Source organism: Macrotis lagotis, chromosome 1 (genome assembly GCF_037893015.1).
Source record: "Macrotis lagotis isolate mMagLag1 chromosome 1, bilby.v1.9.chrom.fasta, whole genome shotgun sequence".
NCBI classification, from domain to species: domain Eukaryota; kingdom Metazoa; phylum Chordata; class Mammalia; order Peramelemorphia; family Peramelidae; genus Macrotis; species Macrotis lagotis.
Genome location: NC_133658.1, coordinates 248,493,732 through 248,512,222, shown reverse-complemented (window position 1 = coordinate 248,512,222; position 18,491 = coordinate 248,493,732). Strand labels below are relative to the sequence as shown.

General features: G+C 38.0%; 1 protein-coding gene and 1 pseudogene across 2 annotated transcripts in view; one reads left to right on the top strand and one right to left on the bottom strand.

Moving 5' to 3' along the window:
- Positions 1 to 18,491, bottom strand: part of JPH2 (junctophilin 2) — a 67,508-nt gene that overhangs the window by 42,382 nt on the left and 6,635 nt on the right. For both annotated transcript variants that reach the window (XM_074210145.1, XM_074210144.1), the window contains exon 2: positions 1,254 to 2,043. In XM_074210145.1, coding sequence (XP_074066246.1) covers positions 1,254 to 2,043 — 790 coding nt within the window. The remainder of the gene's footprint in view (positions 1 to 1,253; positions 2,044 to 18,491) is intronic.
- Positions 70 to 394, top strand: LOC141504831 (large ribosomal subunit protein eL33 pseudogene; annotated as a pseudogene).

The window sequence follows — 18,491 nt, the reverse complement described above, 5'->3', positions numbered from 1 at the left end:
AACTATGGCTCTTTCCTCCATCTTAGAGCTGGAAAGGCCTGTTGGAAACAGAACTTCTAGAACAGCGAAATGTCTGGAAGACTGTGGTCCAAGGCCATTTTTTTCTGGCTACAAGAGAGGCCTACGAAACCAGAAAGAACACACAGCTCTTCTGAAAATTGAAGGAGTCTATGCCCGGGATGAAATTGAATTCTATTTGGTCAAAAGATGTGCTTAAGTACACAAAGCCAAAAACAACACAGTGACTCCTGGTGGGAAACCCAACAGAACAAGAGTTATCTGGGGAAAAGTTACTCGCGCTCATAGAAATAGTGGAATGGTTCAAGCCAAATTCAGAAGCAATCTTCCTGCTAAGGCCATTGGACACAGCATCTGAGTGATGCTCTATCCCTAGAATATGAAAACTGATTAAATAAAATTATACATTTTTTTGCAAATGTAAAAAAAAAGAAGCAACTACAATCCAAGTTTTTACAAATATTTTATATAATCCTTACATTAACTCTGGGATGTAGGTGCTATTATTATTATTCCAATTTTATAACTGAGGAAAACTGAGACAAAGGGAGATAAAGTAACTTTCTCAGCATCACACAGCTAATTAGAATTCAGATCTTCCTGTCTCCAGGCCTAGAGCTCTATCCACTATGGGACCAAGCTGGGGCAGAAGCTGGGGAAGCCAAATTCATTGTTCTTCCCACTATCAAACCAGCCAACTTTTATCTTAGGAAAAGATCCCCAATTTCTATGACTTACCAATTCTATGCTCTTAAGTTGTGTGTTGTTTACTTTAAAATACTAATAAAACCTTTCTGAAAGTCCTCTCTGTTTCTGAATGAGCTACAGTATCTGGGATAGGTGAAGCCTAGTTGTATTTTAAGTGAGTGATAGAAAGACTGCCCTCTAGTATTTCAAGAGGGCTGATGAGAAAAGGTCAGTAGAGCAGAAGAAGAAAAAAAAAATCTTTGATAGGGTTGGATCTGCCTGGTTATTCTCTGACCCAGAGCCTCCTTTCCTCACTTTGTGCAAGGAGGTATAGATAGTGGAAAGACCATAGGATTGATTCAAATATAGGCCCTGCCAGGAATAACCTGTATAACTTTGGCCAAATTATTTCCTCATTTGGAAAATTAGAGAGCCAGACTAGATGATCTCTCAAATCCTTCAAAGCTTAAAATCCTACGGTCTCCCCATCTGGGAGGAACCTTCCCATCTACTGGTTGTTATTTTGGGTGACCCCCCCCCCGACCTACCTGGAGGCTGCAATCTCTGACTTCTGGCGGGCAATGGCTGCTGCCCGCTGAGCCCCCTCCACACTATGGTCCACCTTCTGCCGGATTTTGTTGCTCTTGAGAGGGAGAACACGCTTCTTCATGCCTTTGACCAGCACATTGTGCCTGTACTTCCCTTCCTCCTTCTTGCCATCAGGAAGCGTGGTGCAGCCATAGCCGTGCCTCAGGTTGTCCAGCCACTCACCCTCATACTTAAGACCACTGGATCGCTCACTGACTCCAAAGCCAGAACGCTTGTCATTTTTCCACTCACCCATGTAGGTCTCTGTGGTAGTGGCATCAATATCAGATTCAAATGGGGCAAAGTCTTCCCCCTCAGCTCCTTCTCCCAGGCTAGTAGTGGAAGCTGCATCACTGGCCGCTGAGCTCAGGTCACTCTTCAGGAAGCTGACCCGGCTCTTCTGGCTGGACAGAGAGTTCCGGGATTCTGAGTGCCTCAGTTTCCCAAGGAGGGAGCCTCTCTGGAAGAAGCCACCACTACCCCGAGGAAGCTTGGCTGCAGCCTCTGCATTGGCATAGAGGCTGAGGGCAAAGCCACCACGGGAGATGTTGGGGGTAGCTAGGGTAGTGCCATCTGCGGGTGTGGAAGGAGCATCCTGCTGGGCCAGGGTTCCATTGCTGTATTCACTTCGAAGGGAAGAAAGGGACGTTCGGAGAGGTGAACGGACCACCACTGCCATGCCATATGGGACGCTCTGTCGGATGCCATAACCATGGCGCATACCATTGGTGAACTGGCCTTGATACGTTCCTGAGGAGGGAGAAGAAAAGTCAAGTTAGTGCCTGGGCCCAGATTTTTATGCTGATGGGAATAGCCACTGGCAAATCTCTTATATCTATAGAGAGGCAGCAGGATATAGTAGAGAGAGCACAGGACTGAGTGAGATCTAGGGCCTAAACCTACTCTGAGGAGCACATTAGGAACAACATCCTGGGAAATACCCATACCTCTAATTGGCTATGTAACATTGAACAAGTCACTTGCCTACTTTAAGCCTCAATTTCTCCATCAATAAAATGAAGAGAATGAACAAGATCATCTCTAAGGTCCCTTCCTGGGAATGTCCAGGTCTTACAATGGATAATAGGCTCTGGGCTTAGAGTCAGAAAGACCTGAGTTCAAACTTCCTCCATCAGACACTAACTAGCAGTGAGACCCTGGGCAAATCACTTGACCTCTACTTGTTTCAATTTCCTCCACTATAAACTAGAGATAATAACAGAACTTACCTCCTAGAGTTGTGAGAATCAAATGAATCAATATTGATAAGTGCTTAGCATTTATTAGTACCTACTGCATACCAGACTTGTGTCATTCTATTCTTCCAGTTCTGATATTCTATAGTGCTTCCACCATTTTAAAAGCATCTTCATATTTATTCTTTTATTTGATCTTCATGGTTGGTAAGTAGAATTGAATAGAAAGAACCCTGGCTGTGAGGATCAGGAAACTTGGGGGTTTTGGGTCAGCTTTTCTCTTTGTGACCTTATGAGGTTCTCTTACACTTTCCAGGCTTCCATTTTCTCATCAGTTAAATCAGGGGTTGGGATTATAAGTTCTCTCATTAGGATGTTGCATCAATATAAAAGTCTGGACCTAAACACCAACTGAGAGGAGTTCATTCATTTACAATAAGAAAATAAAACCAAGGCCTAGAAAAATTAAACAATTTGCTCAAGGTTGTGACAAAATTCAGTGGTAGAACTGAGACACAAAACCAGTTTCCAATGTTCACTTTGGTGGTTTTTGTTTTTTCTTTTTTTCAGAACCCAGCATACTGCCTGGAACTAATAAGGATGTACTTACTAAATAATGTTGGTTAACTGATAGGGGGATGATAACCTTTTCCAAGTATACAAAAACCTAGTACTAGAGAAATAAAAAGGAAGTACTGTTGGTTTCTGTCCCTGAAGAGTTCATAGTATAATAGGGTAAAACAAGATCATGCTCTTTAAAAATGCATAATACCCTTTGATCCAGCAATACCACTACTGTATCTATACCCTGAAGAGATTATGAAAAAGGGTAAAAACATCACTTGTACAAAAATATTCATAGCTACCCTATTTGTGGTGCCAAAGAATTGGAAATTGAGTGAATGTCCATCAATTGGGAAATGGCTTAATAAGCTGTGGTATATGTATGTGATGGAACACTATTATTCTATAAGAAACCAGGAAGGATGGGAATTCAGGGAAGCCTGGAAGGATTTGTATGAACTGATGCTGAGTGAGATGAACAGAACCAGAAGAACACTGTACACTCTAACAGCAATATGGGGGTGATGATCAACCTTAATGGAGTTGCTCATTCCATCAGTGCAATAATCAGGCACAATTTTGGGATATCTGTGATGGAGAGTACCATCTGTATCTAGAGAAAGAATTGTGGAGTTTGAACAAAGACCAAAAACTATTACCTTTAATTAAAAAAAACAAAACAAAACAAAATGTTATCTTATTAGGTAATTTTGCTATCTCTTATATTTTCTATCTCTTTATTTTTCTTCCTTAAGGATATGATTTCTCTCATCACATTCAACTTAGATCAATGTATGCCATGAAATCAATGTAAAGACTAACAGACTACCTTCTGTTGGGGGGTAGGGGGAGGGAAGGAAGATTAGGGAAAAATTGTAAAATTCAAAAAAAAATCTTTCTTTTAAAAAATGCATAAACACATATGGACTGGAAACATACAAACAAAGACCCTTCCAGTGTTCACAGATAGCAAAGACATGAAGTGTTTCACAATTCAATCCAAAAAAATATTTATTAGGTGCATACTATATGGAGAGCATCTAGATCAAGGTGCAGAGTGGATAGAGTGCTTAGCCTGAAGTCTGGAAGACCTGTCTAGCTGTATCACCCTGGGCAAATTATTTAACCTTGTTTGCCACAGTTTCCTCAATAATCTGGAGAAGGAATGACAAACCACTGTAGTATTTTTGCCAAGAAAACCCCAAATGGAGACAGGAAGAGCTGGACTCGACTAAAAGGATTGACTAACAACTGTATACAGAGCACTTAGATGCTAGCTAAAGTGATACAAACTTTAGATAAGACAGTTTCTGTCCTAAAACTTAGATTTGATTAGAGGAAATAAAATTCAGATAGCCATAATACAGAGTAACATAAAGAACTTTTCCCCCTTCAAACACTCCCTCTCTCTTTAATGTTCTACCACTTCTTATCCACTGACTTCTTCCCTTCTCCCTACTAACATGACCAGATCTCCCCCAATTAATCCTTTTAAAAAATCCAAGACCTCTATTTGACACTACCACTATTAAGCTATCATCCTATTTTTCTCTTCCCTTTCATAGTTTAAGTTCTAGAATAAGCCTGCAACATCCTTGCCTTCACTTTCTCACCTCTTTCATGGTCCAACCCTTTCCTATTTAGATTCTGTTCCTATTCTTCAAATGAAATTGCTCTCTCCTAGATCACCAGATCTTTAGATGACCAAATCCAATTTTTTCAAAAAGTCCCCACAGTTTTTGACCCCTCTGAAACCTTTGATGCTGTTGATCACCTCCTGTCTGGATCTCTCATCTCCCTCAGTTTTTTGCACTTGACTCTGTCATGATCTATGCTGCTTTTCAGTTTCCTTCACTGGGTTATCACCCAAAATGGTCACTATGTGTGGATATTTCCCAGGATGTTGTTCCTAGTGCACTCCTCTTTCATCTCGGGTCAGCCATCTCTACATTTCCCACCAGGTTTCACATCTCTGGTCTTCTCCTTCATGGTCCTGCCAAGTACCTACCCACCCACTTAGTCTTTTGAGCTTCCTTTTATTTGTTGTCTTCCTCCACTACAATTTACGTTCTTTGAGAGAGAGGACTGCTTTTCTGTTTTCAACATATTTGTATTCCTAATATTTAAGCACATTCAAAGGGCTTAATAAATAAATGTTGGTTGGTTGACTAATTAACCATCTTCCATGCAACTTACAAAGTGATGCTTCTTAAGCACAGGTCTGACCATATCATTCCTTTCTTCAAGAAATGTCAGTGATTAGCACACCACCATAAGAATAAAATGTAGTGCTACTACTTGGCATTTAATTTCCATCCTGGTCCTCATCTATTTCCCCCAGGAATTATATATTATTCATCATTAAATATACTCTATAAAAGGACAGACCAATGACCAACTTATCATTATCTATAGATGACTCTCCATGTGATATCACTACAGCTCTGCACACACTGTCCTCCACACCTGGAATGCTATACGTTCTCTCCTCCAGTTCTTGAAATTCAGAATTTCCTTCAAGGTTCAGCTCAAGCAATGCCTCCATTAAGAGACTCTCCCTGACTCTCCAAAGGTTAATGCCTACCCCCAACCATTATAAATTTGTTTTGTATATATATATATATATATACTGTATTTATTTATCTATTAGCATGCTTCATCCTCTGGTAGGCAGGAGTTATCTCACCCTTTTTTGATTTTGTGTTTGTTCTTTTGGGTGAGAAACACATTTTTGATTTTTTCAATATAGGAAGCTCCTGATAAGGAACTTCCTCTACCAAAGGAAAATGACTCCTTCTCAGCAACCTATAGCCTTAGAGAGATGACATGGACAGAGAGGTTAACTGTCTTATTTAGGGTCTCACAGTTGGTATGTGTCAGACTCAGGTCCTCCTGACTCCAAAGGGCAATCAGTGGATCAAGGAGACCGTACTGCATCTCAGATGATCTTATTCTTATATATGCATCTTCAGTATATAATAGAGAGCCTAGCATATAGATAGTGTTTAACAAATACTCACTGAATGAGCAATATACAAGACAAGATGGGAGGCTGATAAAAAGGAATCACAGTTTCATGGATAGAATAGTGGATATGGGGCAAGAAAAACTGTTTGAATGCAGCTTTTGGCAGTTACCAGCTATCTGACCACAAGTCACTTTTGTCTTAAACTGGGAAACAGGGATAATTCCAGTATTTCTGGACTGTATACATTATTCCTGAAATTCCTATCCTGTACCTCACAGTGCCATTGGGAGGATGAAATAAATCAAATAATGTATGTTAAAGTGCTTTGTGCACTTCAAAGAATTATAGAAATGTCACTTTTGTTTCTTTTAATATTATTAGTATGAAAATTAAAATAGTACTCTAAAAGGTTAAAATAAATAAAAGTAACAATTTGTGGTCCTATAAGCAATAATTATAATTACTACTACTACTACTACCACTGAATTTGAAGGTACTTTTAATGTTCTGAATAAGGACCTTAGGATTGGAGGTGGAAGAGAGATCTCTGTTGAGGTTTCCTGCAGAGACCTCTCTCCAAACAGTCTGAGCTCTTAGCCAGAACTTTCCTGCCCTGTTCTCTCTGTAAACTAATTTTAGAGATGCTGTGGCCATTAAGAAGCTCAGGATAGGGATCCAGGGCCCTGGTTGGTTTGAGTCTTGCTTAGGGGCAGAAATTGGTAATAGAATCTGGGGGTGTTGATTTCTAGATCACAAATGTAAAAACCTTCCCTTGCCAGTAGCTTTCACTGTGACAGTTTAGCCAGCCCCATGTCTCATAACCACATGTCTGACATGCTTGGGTTGGGGATGACTTAGTAACTAGGGGTAAAAAAATTATCTCTTTTCAGAGCTAAATTAAACCTCTCTTGCATCTCCAAAGTTTTCATTTCTTAAAAAATCATAACATATCACTAGAGGAAATATTAAATCAGAACTGGAAAATACCTTAGAAATCGTCAGATGAGGGGCGGCTAGGTGGCACAGTGGATAGAGAACCGGCCCTGGAGTCAGAAGTACCTGAGTTCAAATCCAGTCTCAAACACTTAATAATTACCTAGCTGTGTGGCCTTGGGCAAGCCACTTAACCCCATTGCCTAGCAAAAACCTAAAAGAAAATTGCCAGATTGATGTACTGGGTTTGGAGTTAGGAAGATCTGAGTTCAAATTTCATATTGGCTAGCTGTGTGACCCTGGGTAACTTAACTTCTATTCGCCTCAGTATACTAAACTGTAAAATCCTATCTCTCTTCCCCTTTCCAGTCCCTTTCCCATTTTGAATCCTTGTCTCTATCTACAAACATCTTTTCCCCCTTTTAGGTTATTCCTCAGTCATATCCAACTCTTTGTCATCTCATTTTGGGATTTTCTTTGCAAAGATTCAAGAGCAGTTTCCATTTTCTCTCCAGCTCATTTTACAGATAAGGGACTGAGGCAGAGTTAAACGACTTGATTGCACAGCTAGCAATTGTCTGAGACCAGATTTGAACTCATGAAGATCCTTATTCCAAGCTCAGTGCTCATTTATTCTGCCAATAAGCAGATTTCACAATTGAGGACATGGACGCTGACAGAGGTTAAGTGACTTGTCCAAGGTCAAAAAGCAAGTGCCTAAGGCTGTATTTGAATTCAGGTCTTCCTGATTTCAGGCTAGTACTCTAACCACTATGATAACTAGCTGCCATGAGAATAATAACAACAATAACAATAGCTAGAATTTTTTATGGACAGCTAGTTGATGGATGCAGTGGATAAAGCACTTGGATTAAGGAAGATTCATCTGCATGAGTTCAAACCTGGCCTCAGATATTCACTAGCTGTGAAAGTCATTTAACTCTGTTCTCCTTAGTTCTCCTCAATTCCCTCATCAGTAAAATGTACTGGAGAAGGAAATGGCAAACCACTCTAGTACCTTTGCCCAAAAAACTCCAAATGGGATCACAAAGAGTTGGACATGACTGAAAAATGACTGAAAAGTTTTCATATGATACTTTAAGGCATTATTATAATAATAGTGTTTATACAGTACTTTAATAATATATATATAATGATATAATAATATATAATATATAATAATACAATAATATATAATATATACAGTACTTTAAGGCTTGTGAAGTTCTTTCTATATATTATCTTATTTGGACCTTACAGCAACCCTGAGAGGCAAGGGCACATCTGTCAAATACAAATAATACCTAATCCACCTACATCACAGGGTGGTTATGGTGTAAGTACTTTGTTAAAATCAAGGTGCTTCAGAAATATGAGCTATTATAATTTGGTCCAAACTCTCAATTGAGAAAAGAGACAATTGATGTCAAAATAGAGAAGTGATTGGGGCTGTGCTGGTAAATGTTTAATAAGTTGCTATTATTTAAAAAAAAGTAATCTCGACCTAGTTTCAAGTTTAATTTGCAAAAAGAATATTTACTCCAATGGGAAAAAATATTTATTCCAACACTTAGTTGAACCTAGAGGATGAACAAAACAATGTCAAGCCCTGATTTGTAGTCTTTTCCAGTGTGATGCTCACACTGAATATTTAATAAATGGTCCTCAGTCAGTATGAGCTGGCTCCAGTACAAAACTGGAAATGATTGACCCAAGGTCACACAGCTAACCCCAATCCTCCTCCCTAGACTGATTGTTTAAATTGGATCAATGGAATTCACTCAATTTGACCTTGGGAATTTGGATGCCTGGTTTCTTTTGGGGGAACTCCATTGATTTGAGTGGTTAAGGTTATAAGTACAAGATTCAATAATTCATAGAGATGGGAAAGTTACTTATCCACCTCCCCCACCATCATCTTAGAGTCAGGTTGAAGACAATCCCCACCAGGAATTATTTTAAAAGTTCTTCTACCCACCTCAGCAAGGAAATTCACTGACTTCTGATCCCAGGGAGGGTCATATGAAGGATTATAAGAAAAAAATGAGTCTTCAGGTTCTATAGTCTAGGAGGTTAGGAATCATTAATAAACCTCAAAGCTGAAAGGAGACTCAAAGACTATATACTTCAGTCTGTCCCTAGATAGGAATCCTTCGATTATCCCTGACAAATAGTCATCTAGTTTCTACTCAAAGATTTCCAGTTATGGGAAACTCTTACTTATTATTATTATTACACTAGTAACCCATTCCATTTGGGATAACTTTAATTGTTGGGAAAATTTTTGCTACATTGAACAAAAATCTTACTCTCTGCAACTCACCATCATGAAGCCTCAGAGGAACTCAGAGGTTACCTACATATTATGACATATACTTAAACATGAATTTCTTTTTAGTCATAAATTCAATCCCACTGTGATCACCCTAGACTGAATAAATAGACTTTATTCCCTTGTCCCTAGAATCCATCGATCCAATTCTGTCATTGGGGTCAAACAGAAGAATCTAATCCTCTTTTCAATCAGACTGTATTTTTCAATGGATTTTTCAAAGGACTTTGTTGCTGTGGGTATTTCCTCCATTCAAATGCCTGGGAAAGAATTCATATATTCTGTACTTAGCAAGAAGAAGAACAAGTAGTCTGAGTCCCATTATACTCTGCCTGTTTGGGCAAAAAGTCTTAGAAATTTGCCCCACTTGAAGAAGTTGGATAAGATTTTTTTAAGGACCCCTCTAATATCATAAGAGTTCTCTGATATTCTTGTGTTCCTGCAGCCTAGTCAGCTCTAACATTCCTTACTTTAGGGAGACTGTTCCATTAGAATCACTCTTCCATAAACCAGAAACCAAACTGGGACTCTGGGAAGTCATTTGCTTTTTGTCTCTAAAACATCACCTCCTAGACAACAGGTGGTTTGGGGCTCATGTTTTTGAGTATAAATAGGGTTAGATGATTTGAGGTTCTTTCAGTTCTAGCCCATGATCATTTATTTAGTCCTTTTTTTGACAAGCTTACTGGAATGACTGGTAAATCAGAGAAATTTCATAAATTACATATACCTACATTTAAGTTAAGCATTTAATTTTTTTCATACTAACCATGTATACAAGATGAAGAGATGAAATTCCAATAAGAGTATGGTGAATTCAAAACTGTATAAGTGACCAGACCTAAAGAATAGTCAGTCATTAATGAATTTTTAATTAATCCCTTTCATGTTTATATTACCTCCATTTCCAAATAGATTCTTTGCCTATCCAGATAACCATCTGTTGTAACAAAGGAAAAATACATACACACACACACACACACACACACACACACACACACACACACACAAAAGAGGGAAGAAGAAGCAGTTCAGGAAAACTAATTAACATATTAGCTGAATCAGTATATGAGATGTTCAACACCAAGTCCCTTACCTCTGTAAAGAAAAGGAGGGGTGGGGGCAGCTAGGTGGTGCAGTGGATAGAACACCCTCCCTGGGGTCAGGAGGACCTGAGTTCAAATCCAACCTCAGACAGTTAATAATTACCTAGTCTCAGACACTTAATAATAATAAATGACCTTTGACAAATCACTTAACTCCATTGCCTTGCAAAAACTTAAAAAAAAAAAAAAGAAAGGGAGGGATAATGATTGGTGATGATGTCACCTTGGGGGAGATTTCTAAGGGAGTGGTGATCTGTCCTGGATCCTTTTCTGTTCAACCTTTTTTTAAATCAATGATTTGAATGAAAGTATTGATATTATTTTTGTTGTACTTGTAGAAGACACATGATTAAGAGTTATAGCTAAAATATTGAATGACAGAATGAGAATCCACAAATAGCTTGCCATGTTCCAATAATAGGACAAATTTAATAAAAATGAGATTTAATGGAGATTAATATAAAGTCCTACCCTTATGTGCAAAAAACCAGCTATATAATAACAGGATGAGGAAAACATGGCTAGACAATATTTTATATAAAAAAAGATTAATGGGGAAGGGTAGTAATATTTGTTATTTATGGACTGCAACCTCTATAAGATTCAACAAGGTGGGGCAACCCCAAAATGTAATGGTATATTAGGCCTTATTTTAAAAAAAAACACAATATTTTGAACAAGATAGGTAATAGTCCCTGATGAATTCTTTTCTGGTCAAGTCATATCTATCTAGTTTATGGTACCACGTTTTAAAAAAGGACACTAAAAGCTCCCAGGATTAGAAACCATAGCATTAACAGAACTAGGATATTTAGCCCAGAGAAGATAAGAGTGATGGGAAAGGAGACATGAAGGTTATCTTCAGGTATTTGAAAGACTATCACATGGAGAAGGGATTAGACTCTTTCTTCTTAATTATAAAAAGTAGAACTTGAAGCAAAGGTTAGAAGTTGCAGACTAATTTTTTGGCTTCACATAAGGCAAAGTTTCTTGGCAATTAGGGCTGTCCAAAAGTAGAATGGGCTATCTCAGGGAGTAAAGAGTTTCCTCTCATTAGAAATGATAGACTAGAGACTGGATCCCTTGAAAGGGAATCATAGAATCTCAGAGGTGAAAGGCCATCTTGGCCAACCCATATCTGAACAAGAGTCCCCCCTACAATATTCCCAAAAAGTGGCCACACAGCTTCTGTTTAAAGAACTCAGTAATGGGGGAACTCACTGTCTTTCAAGGTAGTTTACTGTATCTCAGATAACTCTTCATTTTTCTTTTCTCAAAAGCTTGAATCTCTCTCTACCAATTCTACCCATTGTTCCTAGTTAAATTCTCTGGGGTCAAATAGACTAAGCTTAATTCATTTTTCAGAACTTTAAGTCCTTGAAGACAACTAGCATCTCAGTTACTTCAACAGATCCTTATTTGGCAGGAACTTAAGACCTTGTTACCCTCTTCAGCATGCTCTAATTTATCAGTATCCTTTCTAAAATGTGACACTTAGAATGAATTATGATATTATAGGTTTGGTCTGACAATAATACTACCACATTCCAAACCTAGGAAACTATAAGGGATGGACTCTTGCCATATCAGAAGATAGACAAGATAGTTTTTAAGATACATTTCAACTCAGATTCTCAGTTGCTAAATAAAAGTACATATGAAAGATTTGACCAGAATTCTGGTAGCCCTGGAATAGGACTGAATATTCAGGAGTTCACATCAGGGCATCTGGAGTTCACATTGCAGGCCGACTCAGGTTCATGACAAGGATATGGTCTGGCTCATGTCAGGAACAGAGCTGTATGATAAGAGTCAACGGATGGTCCATTTATGGTTAAGGATGGGAAGGACTCTCTAACATGACCTCTATCCCTAATTCATATAGAACATTAGTCATAGGACTCCAAAGGGCTAAAAGAAAACATTCCCATTCATTAACAGATTCACAATTAGGCTATTAATCTATATTTTTCAGATGAAGAACTAAAGGAAGTAATTTTCCCAAGAGCACAGATGAATTGGTGACAGAGTTGGGACTCAAATCAGTTCTCTTGGCTCCTAATCCAGTTGATCTTTCTACCATGCTCCATGAAGAATGTTCTTGCAGGCAGAAAGTTTCTGTTGCTATCTACAAGCCTGGGATCAGTCTTTTACTTCCCATCTAAAACCGCCTGTGCTGAAAGTCAACACTCTCTGGCTCAAAGAGACTACTGCATGCCACCCAAAGCAACAAAACTGATTTGGACTATTTTTATACTCTGGATAGGGAGGATTGAGTTGCATATTACGGAGAGGAGAACTCTAACCCTGGGACCTCATGGCTCCAATACTCCCTGGCTTTCAGACAATCTTTAATTAATTACCCCCTCACACCTCACAGAAATACTTGAGAATGAGACTGACATCTTCTCTATCCCCTGCCTCAAACAGAGTGCTGACAGCCTTCAAGACTGCAGCTGACATGACCTGGAATGAGCTAAATGAACCCAGGCTTGCTCTTCCCATTATACCTCCCAGACTCCCTGCAGATCTAATAGGCCTTCATTTAAGAGACCATGAGAGATAGGTGTAGGAGAAAAACAAAAAACAAAGGATTTGAAGTGAAAGAAACTGTGTTACAATCCCTAAGTATTTTTGAACATGTCTCACTTTTCCCATCTGCAAAAGAAGGGTATTGGACCACATAATCCCTAAGGTTCTTGCCAATTCTAAATCTTCTAAGTTTAGAAATACATCCTGAACCCTGACTTGGCTCTTCTCCAGGGTTAAGTTACACTTCCCCTCTAGTCCCATCCACTTTAGGAGTAAATAAAAAAGTCACTCCCTTTGGCAGAGCCTCATAAATAAATTGAGGAAATGGTTTGCCTGTGGGAAATATGGTTTGATAGTTTGACAGTAAGGCAGAAAGATGTAAGGGAAAGAGCCCTGGGCTTGAGGAAGACCTGAGTTCCTACAAAAGATTACCAAAAAATAGTGTTGGAGGTGCTAGAGGAAGACTAGTACTTGACTTTGCTTAGTAGAGCTATTAATTAGTCTAACCACCCTGGAAATTAATTTGCAAAGAATCATTAAATTTCTTAGACCTTTGACCAAGTTGTCTCATTATTAGGTAAATACTCCCAAGAGGTCAAAGAGAGAAAAGAATATCCTAGACATAACAAAATATTCAAAGCAACACTTTTGCAGTAGCCAAAAAAATGGGTGCCCATCAGTTTGAAAACAACTAAACAAATTGCGGCACATGAATGTAATGGAATATTATTGATATAAGAAACAAATATGAGGAATTCAGAAAACACAATCAGATTTGTATGAAGTGATACATAGCGGGGGGAAGCAGATCCAAGAGAATGACATATACAGTTACTACAAGAATGTAAATTATAAAGCAAAAATTGATGAATTATAATAAAAAATCTTAGTTCTGGAGAATTGATAAGGAAGCATATCTTCATTCTTTCAGTAGAAATGTGGGTGGTAGTGTTGGTATTACATATTTGTAAGCATATATATTTATTTGTACACACAGAGAAATACAAATATATTCTAAACATGCAGGATTTAAGTCTTTGTTTCTCTATATACACACACATGTATGTATGTGTGTGCTTAATATATACACTCACATTTTCACAAATTGAAGCTTCAGCAGCTGCAATCATTGTGTCTGTTGGCTTTGTCAAAAGTTTTTCTTTGCTATTAGGACAGACTCTATGTTCAAGAAGAGGTTAAAATAAAATTCCTATGGTGTTAAAAACAAAAGCAACTAACAGTAAAACTTTTTTTAAAACCACAAATACACCTGGATTCAGGTTCTAGTTCTGTCTCTGATTCACTATAAATCCTTAGATCAGCCATTTCTGTTCTCCAATCTCAATTTCCTGACCATAAAATAAAAGGATATACTTGTACCAATCTCGCCAGCTTTGTAAGGATCCAACAAAATAATATTTTTAAAGCACTTTTTAACTGTAGAGTTTATAGAAATGTTGGCTATATTTATAAGGCTTCCTTTACAATGAAACCTAAAATTCTTTTCCTATTAATAGTCTCAAATTTAAGAATCAATTAATTATTATGGGGGGGAATATGAGGTTAAAGAGGGAGGTGTGACTTCACTTCCCCGAGTTTTAGTTTTCTCAACTATACAGTAATTAAGTTCACTTATTCAATAAACTATACCCAACTATACCCAATATACTATACCCAAGACTCTTGGGTTTACGGTTGAATCATATGGAAGTCAATTAATTTTTCTGGCCCTAGTTTCCTCATTCGAAAAGTGAAGGGGTTGAAATAATTGATCTCTTATGACCCTCTCCTATTCTACGTTTTAAAATCCCATTCTGACAATGTGACTCAAATGAGTATGAAAGTGCTTTGAAAAGTGAATTTTCTTGACTTCTAACTTCCAGGGAGCAGATAGCAAGGACTTTCTAAATCACAACGATTCTACGTATGAGCTTGGCCAATTTCTGGACACCTCTGATTGAACTAGAAGGGACCTTTCTTTGATTACCTGTCAAACTCCTAGTAATAAGTTATCCCACCCTCTTTAAATGTCTTTAGTTTTATGCAATTGTAGAGCAGCCAGGTGGCACAATGGATAGAGTGCTGGTTCAAATCTGGCCTCAAACACTTACCAACTGTGTGATCATTTAATAGTTTGCCTCAGTTTCCTCATCTGCACAATGAGTTGAAGAAGGAAATGGCAAATCACTCCAGTATCTTTACCAAGAAAACCCCAAATGGGATAACTGAGAGTCATACTGAAATGAGTGAACAAAAATGCAAATAGAACTTGAATTATGATGGTCTATGTATTTGATAATGTGATTTGAGGCAGCTAAATGGTACAATGAATAGAGAGAGTACTGGGCTTCAAGTCTGCAATACCTGAAATCTCATATACTAATTGTATGATCACAGGCAAATTACTTAACATCTTTTGGCCTCAATTTCCTTATCTTGAAAATGAGGATAATGATAATACCTACCTTCCAGGTTTGTTATGAGTACCAAATGAGCTAATTTATCTGAAGCAGTTAGTAATCCTTTAGAGAGTTATACAAATGCTAGCTATTATTTGTCTCATTCCTTTTAGTAGACTTTAAGTTTCTCAAGAACAGGGACTATACAGTTTCATTTTTATATTTCAAGAACCAAGCACTTAATGTTTGATGAGCTGAATTGAGCAAGTCAGTTTTCCAGTACTCCTCCAAAGCAGGATGGGGAAAGATTATGGAAATCAGGCAGACAAAACAGATGGCTTAGATAAGGAAAGCTTTCTTTTTTGTTTGCTCATGCCCAGAAGACCTCTGGTAGGGGAAGGAAGAAGGAGGGAGAGGGAAAATAAAAATAGGCAAAAAAGGCTACTCTAATGCAGTCAGGTGTCCAGAAGTAGGGGAGTAGTTCCATTCCACCTCCTAGGCCTTCCTGAAAATAAAAAAGCTCTGGCTGCTTCCCTGAGGTATGGCAGGTAAGGCACAGGTCAGAGGACAGTCAGACAACTCTTGGGAAGGCTGAGTCACCTTGTGACTGTAGGAATTTCAATCCTGCCACTCATTAACTGACTGTACCAGCAAGTCCTTGATCAAATTCTCCCCAGAATAAGAAATCATAGGAATAAAGGGTCCCTGTAAGTGAGACCAAATACCCCTCTCTATAAATCTCCCCGTTTGTGGGAGTCCAGCCTCCGCGGGGTCCTTGGAACCTAACAGGAGGGATAGAGTAGGCGAAATGAGTTGAGTCAACACAGGAGTTAAAGGCAGGAGCAGGTTGACTGACTGCTGCTCAGATTTATTTTTATAGTCTCAGAATCATGTATGCATCAAGCAAGCCAGCTAAGATCATTTTCTTGGTTACAAAAGTGTACAATTTTCATCATCAATCATATAGTTCATGGGGTTACAAGTTTGATTAGCAATCATATAGTTAATTGATATTTTATCCCTACTCAGACCATGATGACCTCAACCTGTTACCTAGTTTATTACTACATTGTATAATTGTTAATTCATTTAAAGTTATTAATTAAGCAATTCATTTAATGGAAAGTTTTTTATATTTTCTGTGTAAGAAATGTTCTTTGATACACTCCCTTAACAATCTATAGTGAGGATCTTTATGCTTGTCCACCCATCCGTTAACTCTTAACAATAACCAATTTTCCTTTCAGCCCATGTTGGTAGAAACCACGGTTACTGTGACTTTTTTATTCTTTCTCAAGAAACTAAGGCTGTTAGAATTCACATATCGGTCACCTATACTAACTATTCTTTCACCATCTTTTTCAAATATTCATATGATAAGGGGGACAAAACTGTTGATTTCCCAGGAATTCTACCTAACCCATCTTGTATCTGTTTTCCCTGTATATATTCTGACATCTCCTTGGAATTCCCAGTGTTGGGTTTTCCAGAGATTTCATAATGTTGAAACCTTTTGTATGTCTTAGGGAGAGGCAGTCCTGTTAAATTTGGACAGAGTTCACAATCTGTTTTATGCATTGAATTTCTCTGAAATCCTTCCTTTATAAGTCATTCCACTATTAGGATAAGTAAGTATTGCAATCAATAATAGACCTATAAATATGGGTATACATGGGATCCCTATATATATTGAAGAAGGAAATGTTGTTCCAACAGGTGGTGTGACTGCCTTGAGTCTTCTTGCCATGGCTGTGTCAAGCAGCTTAGAGAGCCTAGCTCCCAACACCCATTAATACCTGAATATTCACTTAGTCGTTCATTCCTAAATGAGTTCTAAAATAATACATAAGAAATCTGTTAAACTATCCATATAGGAAAAAAATTAAGCAGATGAAGAATGTCTATTATCTAGACTATAATACAAATATATTATATGAATTATATGATTGATGATGAAAATTGTACACTTTTGTAACCAAGGAAATGATCTTAGCTTGCTTGCTTGATGCACACATGATTCTAAGACTATAAAAGTTCCCCATGGAACTTTTCAATATAAATGTGTATATATGTGTATATATACATATATACATACATATTTTATGTATACATATATAAATCTATATAAAGTCTATATATATATATATAAAGAGAAAATACAGATGATATGAAGAAGAGTTCATCTCATTTAAAACTCATTTGTTTCTCTCTTCCTTCCTTCTTTTCTTTTTTTTAGTTTTTTTTTTGCAAGGAAATGGGGTTAAGTGGCTTGCCTAAAGCCACACACCTAGGTAATTATTAAGTGTCTGAGGCCAGATTTGAACTCAAGCACTCCTGACTCCAGGGCCAGTGCTCTATCCACTGTGCCACCTAGCCGCCCCCTTCCTTCTTTTGTTCCTTCCTTCCTCCCTTCTTCTGTCTTCTCCTCTCCTGTCCTAAGCTATTTCCTAGTGACCTTAAATTTCTATCTCAAAAAATTCGGGGGCAGCTAAGTGGCATAGTAGATAGAGCACTGGCCCTGGAGTCAGGAGGACCTGAATTCAAATCCGGCCTCAGACACTTAATAATTACCTAGTTGTGTGGCTTTAGGCAAGCCACTTAACCCCCATTACCTTGCAAAAAACCTTGAAAAAATTTGCAACTTTTTAAAATCAATAGTCTTCACTCAGTCTCCACAATCTACAGAATAAAAAAATTACAGCTTGCTCAATAGGCATATGTAGAAATAAATAGATACATTAACACCAAAAGTTGTGAATAATGGACACAAAAGATAATATCAGAGTTTTAAGACCAGAAAAGGAGTTGGGTTGGTCATATAGGGTGAGAGATATTCTGTGTACTCCATTGGTACTCATGGAGGATTAAGGAACCTAGGGGTTAATTCCCTTGGAGGACTAATAGAACAACATGGAAAGGGTCACATAGAATGAGAAGGCATGGAAGGTTCAATTTGCCTTGTGAAAAGGAACATCTACATCAATGAGCTGACAGATCCATAGAAATGATTCATTCCTTCTGTATTAAGCAGCATCATGTAATGAATGGTCCTCCTTGGACCATTATTCTAGCCTGTTCATATAGTTTTTAGATTCTTAACTCTATCATCCTATGTCTTGTAATTTTAAAATACAATTCCAAAACCTTTCCCCACCATGAGAGAAGGGA